Here is a 15,716-nt window from a genome sequence, read left to right as displayed (position 1 = left end):
ATTTGATGGACCTCAAAATCAAATCAGAATGCAAGATGTTAGTTCTATACACCTACAAAGATTCTTAAAGGACTGTGTAAAAGTATATAATTTAGAAAACATGTACTACATATCACACAAAGAGATTTCCTCCCCCCATGCAAAAATTCTCATTTTCAGTGGGAGCCTTATATGCTTATCAGAGGGTGTATTTTTTGGCTCAAAACCCACATCAACGTAAGCAACTTCTTTTAATACAAATATTCTGTTAAAACATACTCAAAGTATTAAAGACTCCTGTTTTTAAAATAAATGTCTGAATTGAGTCTGTATTTATTAATTATAAATATCCTAGTATTTTTCCAACAGCAGAAAATCAGACTGAGAAAGCATTTATTCTACTAAATTACACAACAATGCCAGGTAAGAAGTGCTGTTCTGTAGAACCACACTATACTTACAAAGTAATATAAGAAGAAAAGGTATGTATTTTGAGTGAACTTACAATTCTTATGAAAGGTATCAACAAAGCTATTGCCAAAAACAAAGGTACAAGAATGAAAACCTATTATGAAATATAAGTATTTGGCCAAATATTTCAGATCAGAAACAACTTAACTGGGCTTTAGGCAACTAATTTGTTACAATGTTCCAGATAAAGTAAAAAACCGTGCCTAGTGCGGACACAAATATTCAGGACAATTGATAAATATGCAGAATAATGATGATTTTTAAAAATGAGAAATACTATTCAAGCACTGTTACATCTTTTTGAACTTAGATTTTAAATGGATGTGTATTAAAAATACATAGTCTGGCACAAAAAATAGAAATCGTGATTTTCAATTGGTGTATCATAGCTGAACCTGGCTTTTGAGGCCTGGTACGTGTGAGAATAAAAACAAGGAAAGAAAGAGGGATCCAGAATCAAAACCACAAAAATACAGCTATTGTACTTCGTACAGTGTAGTGCATAATCCATAGCTGCTTGCTATGATAAAGTAACTAGCTAACCCCATTGCCTTTTTTTTTTTTTCTTTTTCTTTGTTTGCTTTTTGAGTTAATCTTAGGAATATGAAGGAGAGAGAAATCACCATTTTTACACTGCCTGCATAAAATAAGTCTTTTTTTTTCAGCTGACCAAAAACCTGTATTTTTGGTCCTGCATACAGTCTTGTGACACTACTTCACATATAAAATATAGGTAGCTGTGAAAAAGTAGTAAAAAACTTTGCAATAATAAATCATGTGAATCAACTTATTTGAGAGCAACAATTTTAGAGATTCTATATACTTTGTGTGTTTTATTAGAGTTTCTTCTAAAAGAATTCCGTTAGCTAATCTAAAAACCCTGGTGTTTACTTCTCTACAGGGATATATTCCCTTTCCCTGTTCTCTCTTACCCTGTCAACTTCTCACCTTCACCAGGGCTCCCACTGTACTTGTCAAACATTCTTACGTTTCAGCAAAGTCCTCATGTATCCTGCTGAACTGTGAATAGACTGCAGATACTGGGCTGTAATTACACCTTTCAGACATATACAGCAGGTGTGGCATCAATCCAGCAAGACACAAGATAACTTCTCTGCCCTCTTCCTGATTACTGCTGAAATTTAGCCAAGAGACTTCAATGTCCAACAGCATAACACGTCTGTGACCTAATACTGCCTTGAGACTCCTTTTTTCTTCACTGAGTAGCAACAAACTCATCCTATCACACTTACCACAAACTCTAACCCCAGAAACCAGCAATAGTTATTTCAGTAATCCTTTTATCTTCAAAAGACAACTTCCATACAGTCAACCAGCAAGCTTTCTCTTATGTATCTGGAGCACCTTCACTGCCCCACAGCACCACTTTACTGTTGGCACTTTTGTCCCAACACAAGACGATGGAATAGAACCAAATGCCTGCTGCCAGCTACCCACCATTTTCACCATTTCAGCACAAAGTCAAGCTGGGCACAGCCACCAATTTATCTAACAATTCCAGATACTATTAACTCCTGTACTCTTAGGTCCCTAGCCATTTTACTTATCCAATTAAAATCACTATTTTTTTTCACCTCCATGTACTATGATAAAAAGACAGTGAGCAGAGAGCATAAACAGAACTTTTAGATATGAAGTATGCATATACTGTGATTAATGAAAACGCACAGAATTTTCCATTCTTTGGTGATCACCATTTAACTTCCCTTCCTCTCTTCCCTTCTGCTACAATTCTCACATAACTTCTCTGCACAGCTCTCAGTATTTTCCTTTCTTCTTTCCTTTCTCCCTCCCTCAAGCCTTCTTCCTTCCTTCATTTCTCTAGTCCCACCCATCTCTTTTTAAGGTTTTTCTCTACAAAATTGGTTTATTCTTCCCCATATGAAGCTACAGTTATTCTATCGCACAACAATTTAGGTTGAATGGACCTCAGCAGGTCAAAGTATGCCTAATTCATTTTTGATGAGGTATCTTACGGCCTTTCTCACTCCCACCTCTCAAAATATGAGCTGCATTTGCTGTAAGATGGTTACTGCACTGCTCACAAAGCTGGAAGGAGTCAAAAAGGAAGAAAAGCAACTTTTAGATGCTCAGATATAACTGTAAGAGCAGCCTTCAGGGCTAAAAGGCAATAAAGGAAATATAAAATGCACCCTTCTGGAAAACAGATTCATGCCTATCCTAAAAATAGTATTTAAGGAATTTGATGCACTAATTCATGCATGTTTTGCACATAAAGAATCATAACAATTTCATCAGACTAGAAGAGTATAAGTAGTTGGAATCCACTTCAAGCATGAAAGCTTTTTGTAGAAATGACGCTGATGAGCCCTTGTACCTAAGAACAACTATTTCGCAAGAACGCACTGTATCTCCCTACTTATTACAGCCTGGCCACGTAACTCCCTCCTTTATCTAGAGTAAAATTATTCAGATAGATTATCTGTAACTTTATGAAGCATCAGCTAATCTTCAGCCAAATGCTGGAATAATCTGTAATTCGAGATTCTAAAGTGCATTCAGTCCTAACATAAAATATGCATATTCAGGCCATACATTTTAGTCAAATTAAAAATATGGATGAATCACAAAGTATTTAGAAATGTAATTCCTAATTGAGTGCTTAATTTTCCACTAATTTCCAACATGAAACAAGCTTTATTTCAGTGGTAAGTAAAGGACTTAAACAGAAATTAGATACTTAAATAATGTTACAGACTGAGGCTAATCTGCAATTTCTATTTTGTTGTTTCACAGAGTAATGAATCTGTAAGCAGTGTAATTATTTTTATTTCACTAACATTTTGTTATCATTTATTATTTCAAATAATAGGCTTTGAGCTAGTCTACTAACCTCCTCGAGCAAAGCTATTGGATAGATTTACATCCAAATGTCCTGGCACTACCTGCTTAAACACAGTAGACATTCTTGAAGCCCTCCTTTCAGTGCCTAAAGTTGGCCAAAAAAAGAATAGAAGATTAAAAAACTACAGCATTACTCAGACTAACACTTAACATAACTGATAAAAATGCCCTTTTCCATACAATACGGCTAATTCTTGCCAATTTTGTACTTCAGCTTTATTTTTTAAGACATGTATAGATTGGCAACAGTATGGAGATGTTAGATACAGCTAAGCAATCAACATATTTTATAACAAATGAAGCAAAACACGCACACTTTGGAAATGGTGTTATTTTGCAAGAAAAGCCACTGTTTGGCTATATTAGGCCAATTACCACGAACTGAATAAGACAAGACAGACACAATTTCAAGTCACGCACTCCTCTTTCTGAGACATTGGGGTTACCTTCACATAAACCTTAACATCACAAAATAGCTGAAATAAAACATGGATTCATTTCTTCATGGTTCCACATATGCATAACTCAAATATTGTATTTTGAAAGAGTTTTCACTGCAAGTAAAGCTCTACTTGGAACTGATGTTAAAAGTCCATTATGAGTATGTAACGCACATGAAAATGCCTATATACCTTGCATTGCTGCTGTAGCTAAATAGTTCATCTGTTCATATAGAATCTGAGCTTGCAATCTCATATTTTCTCATTATATGAAATAGAGTAGTATTTTTCATTCTCTTAAATCTGGCAGTCTTATTCAATAGAGTTTTCAACAGGCTTAATTTGTTATAAAAGACTTTAAAGTGGATCTTTGCTTCTGATTCTGTTATATAATGTAATTGTTGCATTTGATATTAAAAAAACCCCAAACCTGGAAAGATTTGGCATTTTGATACTCTGGGGAAGTTTATTTTATAATTTGTTCCAGAACTGTAATAAATTACTAATGCCTCAAGATTGGCCCATCATAGTCAAGTGAATTTCATCAAAAACTATGACCCACAGGTGGATAATTGTTTACTGTCAGATTAAGAATACTTATATTAACATTAATAAGAATTAATATAAACAATACTTATATTAATATTAAAATATTTTGGGAAAGATTATAACCATCCTTTACATATGGAAAAAAAAATTCACTGAAACTAAGAGTGAATAATCTATCTGGAAAGTGCAACAATAAAGGAACAACAGAATTCATATGGGACAACTTGAACTATCACCAAATCAGAGAAAACTCACTTTTCAACTTAACCATAGAAAAGCACTATATAAACCAATTTTACCTGGAGACAGAGCAATTGTTGGTCTAACAGTGAGAGTATTACTGCCGTTCATTTTGCAGTGGACGGATATCACATTCAGTAAGGCTTGTAGGTATTTTTCCTGTTCTATACTGCTTGAAGATTCTAAAGAAGCAGGAGCTAGAGTCACATGGAATACATTAAAATACAAGTACATTTATAAATACAAAGAATAGCAAAATAAAAGCTTACTATGTAAAGTAGAACACTGAAAATGTCATGGTTTGTCTGTCAAAAGTTCAAAATGTCACTCCTTTGATGATAAAGAATGCTCAGATGTTCATCACCTGGCTGCAGAGCAGCACCCAGCAATGTTCTCTTGCATTCCACTCCACAGAGCTAAACTTCTGAAAGAGTCTGTTAACCCCATGGTTACTACTCAGAACATTCATCATTAGCCAGTGATCAATACAAACAGAATGGAGATGATGTAGTTTTCCCTTCATTCTCAGAATAAAAAGTAACATTTCTAAATTTGTGCTACTTGTCAGCAAATTTCAACCTTTTAAAAAAATCCATAGAGAATAGATAGAACTTCGTCTTTAACAAAGTAAGTTAAACCCATACTCGACCAGCTTCTTCCTCATTCCAGTAAAGGAAGGTTACTTACCTATAACTGGAGGTTCCTTGAGATACACTGCCCATTTACTGAAAGTATACATATATCAAAAGACACCAGTGTTCATGCACTCTGCTGCATTTAGAGACATCAGTGGACACAATCTACATGTCCTTCAGGTACCCTACTCCCAGAATCTGGCCTTTTTAATGGAATAAAGAAGAGAAGGAAAGAGGATGGACAGTGCATGCACACCTGGATAACACACATCAAGGGATCTCCACTTATGAAAAGTAACTTTCCTGTTCCCTAGTGACAGTCCACCTGCTCCTTCACCAGTAGGTAACTTGAGGAAGTGTCTTCCCACATGCTTAGGTAACTTGCAGGAGGGGAGGCTGCACTGTTCTGAGAACCACAGTTCCTTCTCTGAAAACCTCTGAATAATCCTTTAGGTGCATGTAGTTTCAGATGACTACTCTACATGTCTCAGAAACAGAATCATTTTCCAACTGTTACTGATGTTGCTTAAGTTGCTGGAGACCATTTCAGAGAGAGAGAGAAGTGGCTGCAAAAGACTGGATGAACGCAAAGCCAGAGAGGAAACAGACATCTTTTAAAAACAGTGGAGGTATTAAAAAAAGGCAAGATGAGAAGGTATGATGCTCTGAGAAAGTACTGAAGTTAGACAGTCCACTTAAGACAATCTTAAGATTTGAAAAAGTTAAGAAACCAATAACAAAAAACAGAATCAAGGAAAAAGAAAAGGCCAAAATAATAATTAAAAAAAAAATAAAATCTTAACCAGAAAAACTCCACCCATTTGTGTCCAGGTGCAAGGATTTAAAGGAAGGGAAGGAGATGAAGGTCAGGTCCTGGGCCATACACAAAAAAGTGTCCAGTCTCAATGAGTCAGATTTTTTTCAAATGCCAAACAAAATTTTTTGAATTCCAGTTTATTGCAGCCACCTCTGGACTCACAATAGGACAAAAATGTCATAGCTGCTTAAACCAGGATTTGTATCTTGACCAGAAGAGCCAAGGTTTAGAATAAGAGATGAAGAGAGAGAGTCAAAGAATTTGATCGAGCACATTTTGACAAACCACAATGGTAATTTATAAATAGTTTTCTCCAGTGCTGATCCAATCAGATTCTACGCTGGAGACTAATAGATGGTAACCTAATTAGCTGGAGGTGGCAAAAGAAATTTCAAGATAGACCTGATAAAATTAGTATCTAAATAGCCCTGTTAAAATTAGTGTCTGAATTGGAAGTACAATTAGGAAGTGATTAGAAAATGTACTTGCAGGAAACATCATGCTGTTTCTGGCTGACGAAGTGGAACAAGCCTGAAGAAAAACGTTATTTTCTCTTCAACTCTGAAGCAGGGTTTACACATCCTGAAATCTTGAATAATCTCTGGGTCTCCTAGTCCTTGAAGTGATGCCACAAAAAGTCAATTTAGGTCTTAACAATTTAGTTAAATGAAAGGAAATGAAATGTCTAAAAGAAAGGATAATGTCCTTACCAATTGCACTTACGAAGTTTTGTTTTGTGAAGAGTGTAGTGTGTGTTTTAGGAAAGAGACTCAAGGGATGAACAGCTTGACTTGTATGAAAGTCTGTTATTGAACTGGGCAGATACCTGAATTGAAGATTGAGGGCAATAATGTTCTTGTGAAAGATTATAGATGGAAAATTTGCCCTTCATCCTTACCCCCAATCATTCCCTCACACAGTGCTTAACAGCAGTACAAAGGGATGAAAGACTACCGGTGACTCAAAGCATGAATCCCTTACCTGCACAGGTAAACAGGGTTTTCTGTAAAATGACTGATCTTTTAAGTGTTGTACATACATGAAGGTCATCACAACAGCACAGATTTAAACAAAAGATTGGAATGGAGATCCCGGTAGCAATTTTATAAATCCCAGGAAAGAAATGCATTGCTTAGTAATGCACTAAGATTGCCTCAGCTGCTAATATGTGCTCTGTATGCCTCGTTTCAGGTTGCTCCATCTTTATCTTACAACAGGTCCTCTTTGTTTCTGTGTATCAATCCAGAACCACCGAATAAAAATCTACTCCTGTGAAATCTCTGCTTAGGAAGGTATGTATCTGTCAACTTGAATTTAACTTAAGATTACCTTTGTCCTCCCAGTTTGCACCACAACGCGTTTTTCAATATAGACTTTCCTTCATTGTACACAACTCCTACTGAGGCAAATACATGCACCTGTGTATAACTATCTTTATTGATCAGTTTCTTCAAAAGTTTTGTTTCACCAAGCTTCAACTTCATTATGAATAAAACAAATATCCTATAAATATTTTTCATTTCCCTTGCAGTACCTTCCTGAGGAGAGTCTCCGTTTTCTTCACATTTTAAAAGAAACAGTAACTCCAGAAGCTGATGTCTGACAGACACAGTTCTTGTCAATCAGATTATGTATTGCCTAATATACTGCTGGAACTATGGCAACGACAATGGCAATATAAAAGACTACACAAAATTAAAAAAAGAAACCACCTACAAAAGCAATGAGATTACACACAGGAAATGTATTTAATGGGTCAGGCTTCGAAGATCTTGTTTTGGAAGGCTCTCACACTCCTATGCACATAGAAATTATAGGTACTACAGGAAACATGAAAGTGTTTGTCTTTATATGATTTGCAGACTATTCCTGCAGATTTTTTCCAATTTATTCTATTTATACCAGGTTAAAGATGCCTGGACACTATTTCAGCTAAGACAATCAGTATTAAATCAGTTTATAAGACTAACATTTGACTTACCAGGCTTAGGATTCACACCATAAACCTGTGGAACAACTGGTGTAGGTCACAGCTTTGGCAGCTGCTATGTTAACTATCGGTAGTACTTCACTGATTCATTTTATGAATCTTTTCAACAAAAATGCATTATATAAAACTCAATTCATTACCTTGCTCATCACTTGAACTAAAAAATACCCCCACAAAACACTGAAGAGACACACTGAATCAATGCTATAGCAGTGAATATTCAGCAGATAATTACTGATTCACAAATTAGTGTTAATAGCCAGTCCAGACACTGTCTGATGTAAAAAAATGAAGATCTCTGAAATTGTGAGATGTTAAAGGAGAATCTGATATACACAAAACCTCATATAGCTAAATATTTTGTCTTATATAAACTGTTCTTTCTAAGTAATAAAATTGTGGTTTTCTTAAACATACTCTGTGAAGGAAAAATTCAGGAGGACTATGCAGAAAATATTTAAATCATGTAATCTTCAAACTACTTTTAAGCAACTTGCACATATTTGCACAGTATGCTTGTTATAGGTTTTGAAAAATTCTATAGAACAAACTATTCAGTAAAGCCAAACCCTTTAATTGCGTTTTAGTCATTATTGGGGTGAAACGCAAACATAAACAGGACTGAGGAATTTCTTTGCTACCTTAATGAGTTCCTGGTATTCTAATTCTACCTCACATTTTCTTTTTCTCAAAAAAGAAGAATCATGCCCTAATTCTAGAATAATTTCTAAGCAACTATCAGTTTGATTAAAGAGAATACTGACTTTTCTTCAGCAATATACCAAATTCACTCTTGGCATGAAATTAACTCCGAATAAGCTATCAGCATAAGAGATGGAAATCCAGGCAGTCACAATAAGAATCCTAAACACTGCCTGTGAATGATGAAAGTCAGCTAATGTTCTTTCCAAATTCTTTCCAAATTCCAAAATTAATGTTGCCCTCATATGCTATACTCTTCTGAAACAATCAACAATTCTGACAAATCTTATGCTGGTCCAATCTTGATCACACAAAGGAAGAGATTTACTTAACGCAAAGACCCCAACTAGAATCTTTCAGGTCTATACTTTATAAAAGAAAGATAAAAGTTAAACTAATATTAAATTGAAAAGCATGAGAGAATCCAATGGATAATGATCTCGCTAATGTTTTATATCATTCTCTATTAAAAGGGACAACATACACTCATTACATAACCCAGTGCAAAGCAAAAAGATAATTTCAGGGAAACAGGGGGAGTTTGCATTGCATTTGGCAGATGCCAGATTTTACTGAAGACTTTTGGTATGCATATAATCTCCTTTAGAATTATTCATTGACATTTTTTGAACCACTTTCACACCATTCAGGATCTGCTTCTTGACATATAGTAATTAAACTGAACTAATATAATATCAGATAACCAACCATTCATATCCTGAGACTTTTGATTCAATTGTATCACTGATTTCCTCTAGAAAAATAAGTATTTCTAGATAAAATTACTTATACAGAAAGCCTAGCTGCACCAACTCACCTGTGGTATGTGTGTTTTGGGATTTGAAGAGGCCAACAACACCTTTTCCATGAAAGCCCCCAGATCTAAGCAGAAGAGTACTGTTTTTAGTGTTCTTCCAACAGACAACTGGTAGGCGATTGTGACGGTAACAGCGGGCAACTCTCTGCAGACTGCTGTCTTGAACAGATTGAGGTATTACCAGAAGCCCAGGATAACTGTATTGACAAAAAGGGGAAAAAAATTGAACAGCAATTAATACTGCTTTCAAAATTTTAAACAAGGAAAAAAAATTCTTAAAATTACAAGCTGAATATACATCTAGATCTTAATGAAAATACACCTCATTAGACTTATTTTTTATTTAGTAACTCTCATTTTGAGTCCAATCTTAGCAAGTACATTGATTTGTAAAGAAAACTGCATTTTAAAACCAACTTTAATTATGAAAAATTTGTAAGACTATCACTACTACTCTCTTTCCATTTAAGGATATACTTTATTTGGTAATGTTTTTCTTCTTAGTATATCTCTTATCTGTCACTATAACGAAGCCATATTTTTAAGCATGACAGAAAACAGAATTTTGAGGCATGCAAATGGTGCAGTAGTTTTGTTTTGACCCTTGTATATAAAATATGAGAAATGAAAGCAAAGAATGTTAGATTGCCTGAAGTATGACAACTAAAACAATAGGTTTTGGTTTATGTCAAAATACATTTAAATTTTACAGACAGATTCCTTTGAACAGTGTATTTGAAACTGCATTTTGGTGTACTTTTTAAAACACTACAGTACATTGAGCGATTAGGAAATTCACTAATACAATAGCTTTAAAAATAGAAAGTCCAGCAAGATGGTAGTTGTGTTCACGTTAGCAAAAGAAGGATTCAAGCAATATGAAAACCTATCTTCTATCTCCTCCAAAAAAATATTCAATTTAAGTGCCGATTTCATATGTTAAGAAGAAACTAAGATGACAAGCAGGCAAATGTTAGTGCTTACTAAACAACTTTGTTCGTCTACAATATACACTGTTCCTGTAAATTCGGTTCTTTGATGTTTATTAAACTGCCCTTATACAAAATCAATGTACATAATATTTACAGTCTACTTCTTAAAGCACAATAACCAAACTAATATGGCACTAGATAAGTATTTATATCCTGAGATTTGTAATCTGCTCAGATCAGATATTTATTATCTTTTCCAAAAAATCCTATAGAATATTAAAAACTGGAGGTTTTAGGGGAAGAAAGAGTTGTCTGCATAATGTTCAAAACATAACAAAAATGTACAGATTTAATGCCTTCATCTGCACGGTACTCAATGGTGATTGAACAAAACCAGTTATTAGTCTGTTACTCTAGATAAGTCAGAAAACAAGAAAGGATCTAATATATTCTTGTGTGCTCTTCTTCCATTAAGAACTGGCAATTTCTTTGTCCATAATGAAAGCAATGACTACCCAAAACTGGCTTCAGAGAATGCAAATGCCTTTCTGATATGACTCATGCAGATACGCTTTTGTATTAAAAAGAATTTTTGTGGGCAGTGGTAGCAAACTACATCAGCCTTCACAACCAAAAATGAGTTGGTAACATTCATGTGTTAAAACACAGCCTGTGACTTTCAGCATGACAAACTTTTCACGTAGTGTAGATAACTTCATGAATTAGATTTTAAAACATGTTTTTAATTTGAAAAAAGTAGTTACGTATAACTATTTCTGAGGCTTGCTTTTTTATTTAGGAACACAATAGATTTTATATGCAAGTATTTCACATATACAATTTCCACTAGCAACACAGCAAGTTACAGAAACTGTACCGAGAAAGCGAGTTCTGCCAGGTAACACTATTGGCTAAGTCAGAAGGCTGAAAAATATCCTAATGATTTAGACATCAGTGTAGAAAGCCAAGAGAGAGAAACTCCTTCAAAAGGCAATTCAGAGTATCTAGGTTAGTTTCCTCCAAAAGCCCCAGGGGCACTCTCTTTCCGTAGGCTATAGAAAGAACCTAGGAAGGGAGACTTGCATTGTCAGACAGAGCTTGTGGGGCAGTTCTGAAAGCTTACTTCTGGCTACCATTGCTGGCACTCTTTCTGAATCTGATGAATACATACGCAGCCACCAGAAGACAAATCTCTGAGCGGAATACAAATAACTTCAAGGTCACTGGTTGAACACGGCTACTGTAGACAGAAATCTTCTCAGAATAAGTTGCTTAAATGGATACATCATGTGGTATGTGTGTTATGTGATGTTTATTTTCAACTACTTGACTGAATTGGTGAACTCACCTCCTGCAAAGTGAATACATCCTGTTCAGTGCAGTTATTCTTAAGTATTCCGTTTTCGAGCGAGAAGAGTTACTACTGATGGTCCCTAGTCCCAAACGTTGATAGTCTCTGAAACAGGCTCTTTCTACTAATTGCTCCATTGTTGATTTTTCTGATGCTTTTAGGGTACCACTTGTATGCAGCTCACTGTCATCTGAAACTAAAGTTAAAAATCTTTAAGAGTTTGCTATTGGGGAGGCCAGCAGTTACACAGAAAATGATGCTATTTTCTTCTGAACAAAATATTAGTTTGTCTTACTGTCAGTGACAAATGACAAGAACTCATATATACAAACCACAGTTTATAGAAATTATAAGCAATAAAATAATACTTCAGTGAGGAAACCTGAATATATCACAGTTACCTACTGCACTTGTGACTGGCATGGCTGACAACCCTCTTACTAAAATCCTGGAAAAAGCTATCTCATATATTCGTTTGAACTGAACCGAAGGCAGATAATCTTTCTTTCAACAGTTTATGAAGACCTGCTAAACTCACAACTGCTATAAAAAGATGTACACAAGACAGAATAACGAAAAATGTGCACATAAATTCAATAAACATCCAAGATAAAATGGACCTCGCAATTCTTTTAAGCTATCTTCAGAACATGTAACAATCTTTTTAAGGCTTGGTTCATATAAAAAAATGTTTCTGTGTCATAATTTCACAACAGATGACTGTTTGTTTCTTAATGCCTCAGTTTCAATGTCAAACAGCAGCTTTCTTCAGCAGTGCACGTCAGCTACACTTTCCAAAGCAGAAAAACCTTTAACCATGAGAGATAAAAACCATGTCACAAGTTCAGACTACGCTGAAATTCAAGTCAAGCAAGGTCTTTGTACAAAACCTGCCACCTGCCTGTTATTGACACTTCCAACTATTTCCAAATATTTTTTTTCTGAAAGCAGTTTTACTGTTCACAGCATGTATCAGTTACTTGCTACCACCTCAAGAATTGAAATATGTGCGTATGAGGGGAAGTATTTCTTCATGAATGAGGCACTGAAAAGTATGTAAGGATTTAAATTTAAAACAGGACTTTATAAAACTGGAAATTAAAATTATTTTTCAAAATAAAAATTATGACACAATTAAAATTTTATTGGCAGTACACAACATTCAGAATTTCAGGAGTAGAACCCATGTACCTTTTTTTGCGTGTATCTTAGCATAAAAGCTAAATGAATAATTTTACTGCCCCTGAGCTCATCAAACAAAACCAACAATTCTCTATTGACCTAAATAATAAAGAGTTTAACGCTGTGGATATCACCTCTTTTTTCTGTGTTTTCATATTTGTCATGGTAAGAAAGAAGTTACAAAACATTTACAAGTATAAAGTGCACTAATGAGAAACAAATTAAATGAGTTTTAGAAATAATTTTATTTTGAGGCATACAGAAACTTGGTATTTAACAGTTTTGAATGGAAAGCTATAACTGACTTAGATAAGATGAGGGTGCATTTTTTGAAATATTTTTTTTCTAAATGTGTTTTTCTCTCATGAAAACAGGCACATTGGTGACCAGCATTTGCAAAGCATTTTCCTGTGCATAAAGAGCTAGAGATTATAAGAGCTCATATCAGTGCCCTTAATCTGAAGAGATGTTTTGCTGTCTCAACTTTAATTTTTTTTTTTTAATTTGATTTTGAAAAGAAGAGGAATAATCCCTCTATTTTACTGTTGTTGAGATATGACTGTTTGTAAAAGTGAGTTTTACAGTCTCCTATTTTATGGAACACACCAGTATGATCACCTATAGGAAACAGATTTTAGTAGCATTGAGTTTCTAAACTCTGAAAATAAAAAGATGGGGAGGAATTGGAGGGAAATTAGGTGTTCATTAGCAACAACTAATAACTAGAGTACTGTACCCAGTTTTGGAAATCACATTGCAAGTTACATGTGGACCAGCTACAGAGGACTGAGAAAGGAGCAGTGAAGATGATCAGAAGTCTATCAAGACTAATAAACAACTGAAAGAACTGCAGACAGTTAATATCAAGAAAAGAACAGAGAGGAGAAATATTACAATAGTCCATAAATACATTACGCACTGCAATCAGAATGAAGGGAATCATCTCTTCTATATGTATATGGTGGCAGAATAAGAAGTGAAGGCTTTAAATCGTGGCAAGGAATTGTTTAGGCCTGAATGTCAAAGTTGTTTGTTTTTCTCCAGCATTAAAGGATGGTTAAAGCATTAGTACAAATTGCCTAGAGTTGTGGAACCTTCATCTTTGAAAGCTTCTAAGAAAAAGTTAGGTAAACACCTATGAGGAACAGGTTAAGTATGTTGATCTTGCCTTAGGGCAGAGAGATGGAGTAGATGATCTCTTGAAGTTCCTTCCAACCCTATCTTTAACATTTCTTATTTAAGACAATGCATCACCTGCTGCAGATAGTTCCCGTTTGCTTCATTGTTGTTATAGCTGCATAGTTTCCTATACTTCAGTTTTTGAGACTTGCAAACCAAAAGTAATTCACAGCAGTCAACATAAAAGAAAATGCCATGATTAAATAGCAAATTTCCTATGGCTATTTTGTACTATGTCTGAAGCAAAGAGTTACTACTGTTGTCAGCTGACTATACCTGAAGTGTCAGTGCAGAGAAAAGCAAACTGTCCGACTCTGATCACCTTACATGTTCCCAGTCAAAACATCTGGAAAGCAGCAGGTAGGAAGCCTCACAATTTATATTTTTATATTTTTGTTAGGGGAGGAAAAAAGTGACTGTCACTAATGTTTATGTAACACCTGTGCTCATAGAAGAATGTAGTTGTTTTGTACATCAGCAATGCAAAAACTCTTAAAATTTCTTCATCGTCAAGAGAAGTACGAATACACAGCTATGATTGTGCTTGGTTCCTCTGGGAGAAGAACGCAAAATCACCCGAAAATCACACAGGTACACCCTGCAGAATTGCTTCTGACCCAAAGAATCTGCAACATCAGAATGCATACTAACTCAGCACTTAAGGAAGATGCTGGAAATTCAATTAAGAACATAATTTTTCGGCACTGTAAAGACATTCTGTATTTTGTAATCCTCTCTTTTTGCCTTTTTTCCAGCACTTTTATCTGGAATGAAAGAAGAGAATCAATATTTTCTAGCTTTTCTGGAATGGCTTTCTTCCATTTTGGAGAGAACAGAGACAGTTGCAATAACACAGTCCTGCTTCAGATAACTTTTATATATCTGCTCGTAAGTCACATAAGTTGCCTTGCTGACTGACCAAATATTCAAAAGGAAAATTTGGCTTGTTTGAGGTTTTGGAGAAATTATTAGTGTTTGATAAACACTTGTTATGTGAAATGCTTTTTTTTTTTTTCCCCCAAAAAAAGAAAGAATGGTATGACAAAACAATACCTGTTTATGTACAGGAGAATCTGGTTCCCTCTAGTGGTTTATTATAAATTAGCACTGGTCCAGATAAGGATATACTGACAGCAGCACATGGTAGGAAAAGAAGTATTTGGAAGAAAGTCAAACTCCACACCATCACATGAACTATACAAAGTGTCCAAATCACTTTCTACCTTCTGTCCCCAAATCCTTTCAACCAAAATTTGGAAAAATGATATTTTCAGTAGTAATGATGCCTTCTGCTGCTTTCAGAAATCATTTGTCACTTCCACATCCGCAAAAGCCTCCCATAGTATTTGCTCTTTCTTCAATCTCACCAATTACTGCTTTCTCATCATAGACTAATTGCAGATGTCATGATGTCTAAAGATGAATGGAAGCTACAGCATGCTTCTGTGCTGTTCCATCTACACTATGATGATGTAAAAAATGATAAAAAGATACTATATGCAAATAGTTTGATAATTAAAAAATAATAATCTATTATTTTGCTTTA

General features: G+C 34.9%; 1 protein-coding gene across 1 annotated transcript in view; it reads right to left on the bottom strand.

Annotated features, from left to right (window-relative positions):
* The window catches only part of SBF2 (SET binding factor 2), a 288,299-nt gene that overhangs the window by 33,726 nt on the left and 238,857 nt on the right, over positions 1 to 15,716 (bottom strand). Inside the window, exons 26-29 of the mRNA XM_075713224.1 lie at positions 11,807 to 12,005; positions 9,527 to 9,723; positions 4,625 to 4,762; positions 3,326 to 3,421 (exon numbers count right to left, since the gene is read on the bottom strand). Coding sequence (XP_075569339.1) covers positions 3,326 to 3,421; positions 4,625 to 4,762; positions 9,527 to 9,723; positions 11,807 to 12,005 — 630 coding nt within the window. The remainder of the gene's footprint in view (positions 1 to 3,325; positions 3,422 to 4,624; positions 4,763 to 9,526; positions 9,724 to 11,806; positions 12,006 to 15,716) is intronic.

This window comes from Pelecanus crispus, chromosome 6 (genome assembly GCF_030463565.1).
Source record: "Pelecanus crispus isolate bPelCri1 chromosome 6, bPelCri1.pri, whole genome shotgun sequence".
NCBI lineage: Eukaryota > Metazoa > Chordata > Aves > Pelecaniformes > Pelecanidae > Pelecanus > Pelecanus crispus.
Note: the sequence above shows the minus strand (reverse complement) of the source record. Positions and strands in the feature narration are given on the sequence as shown.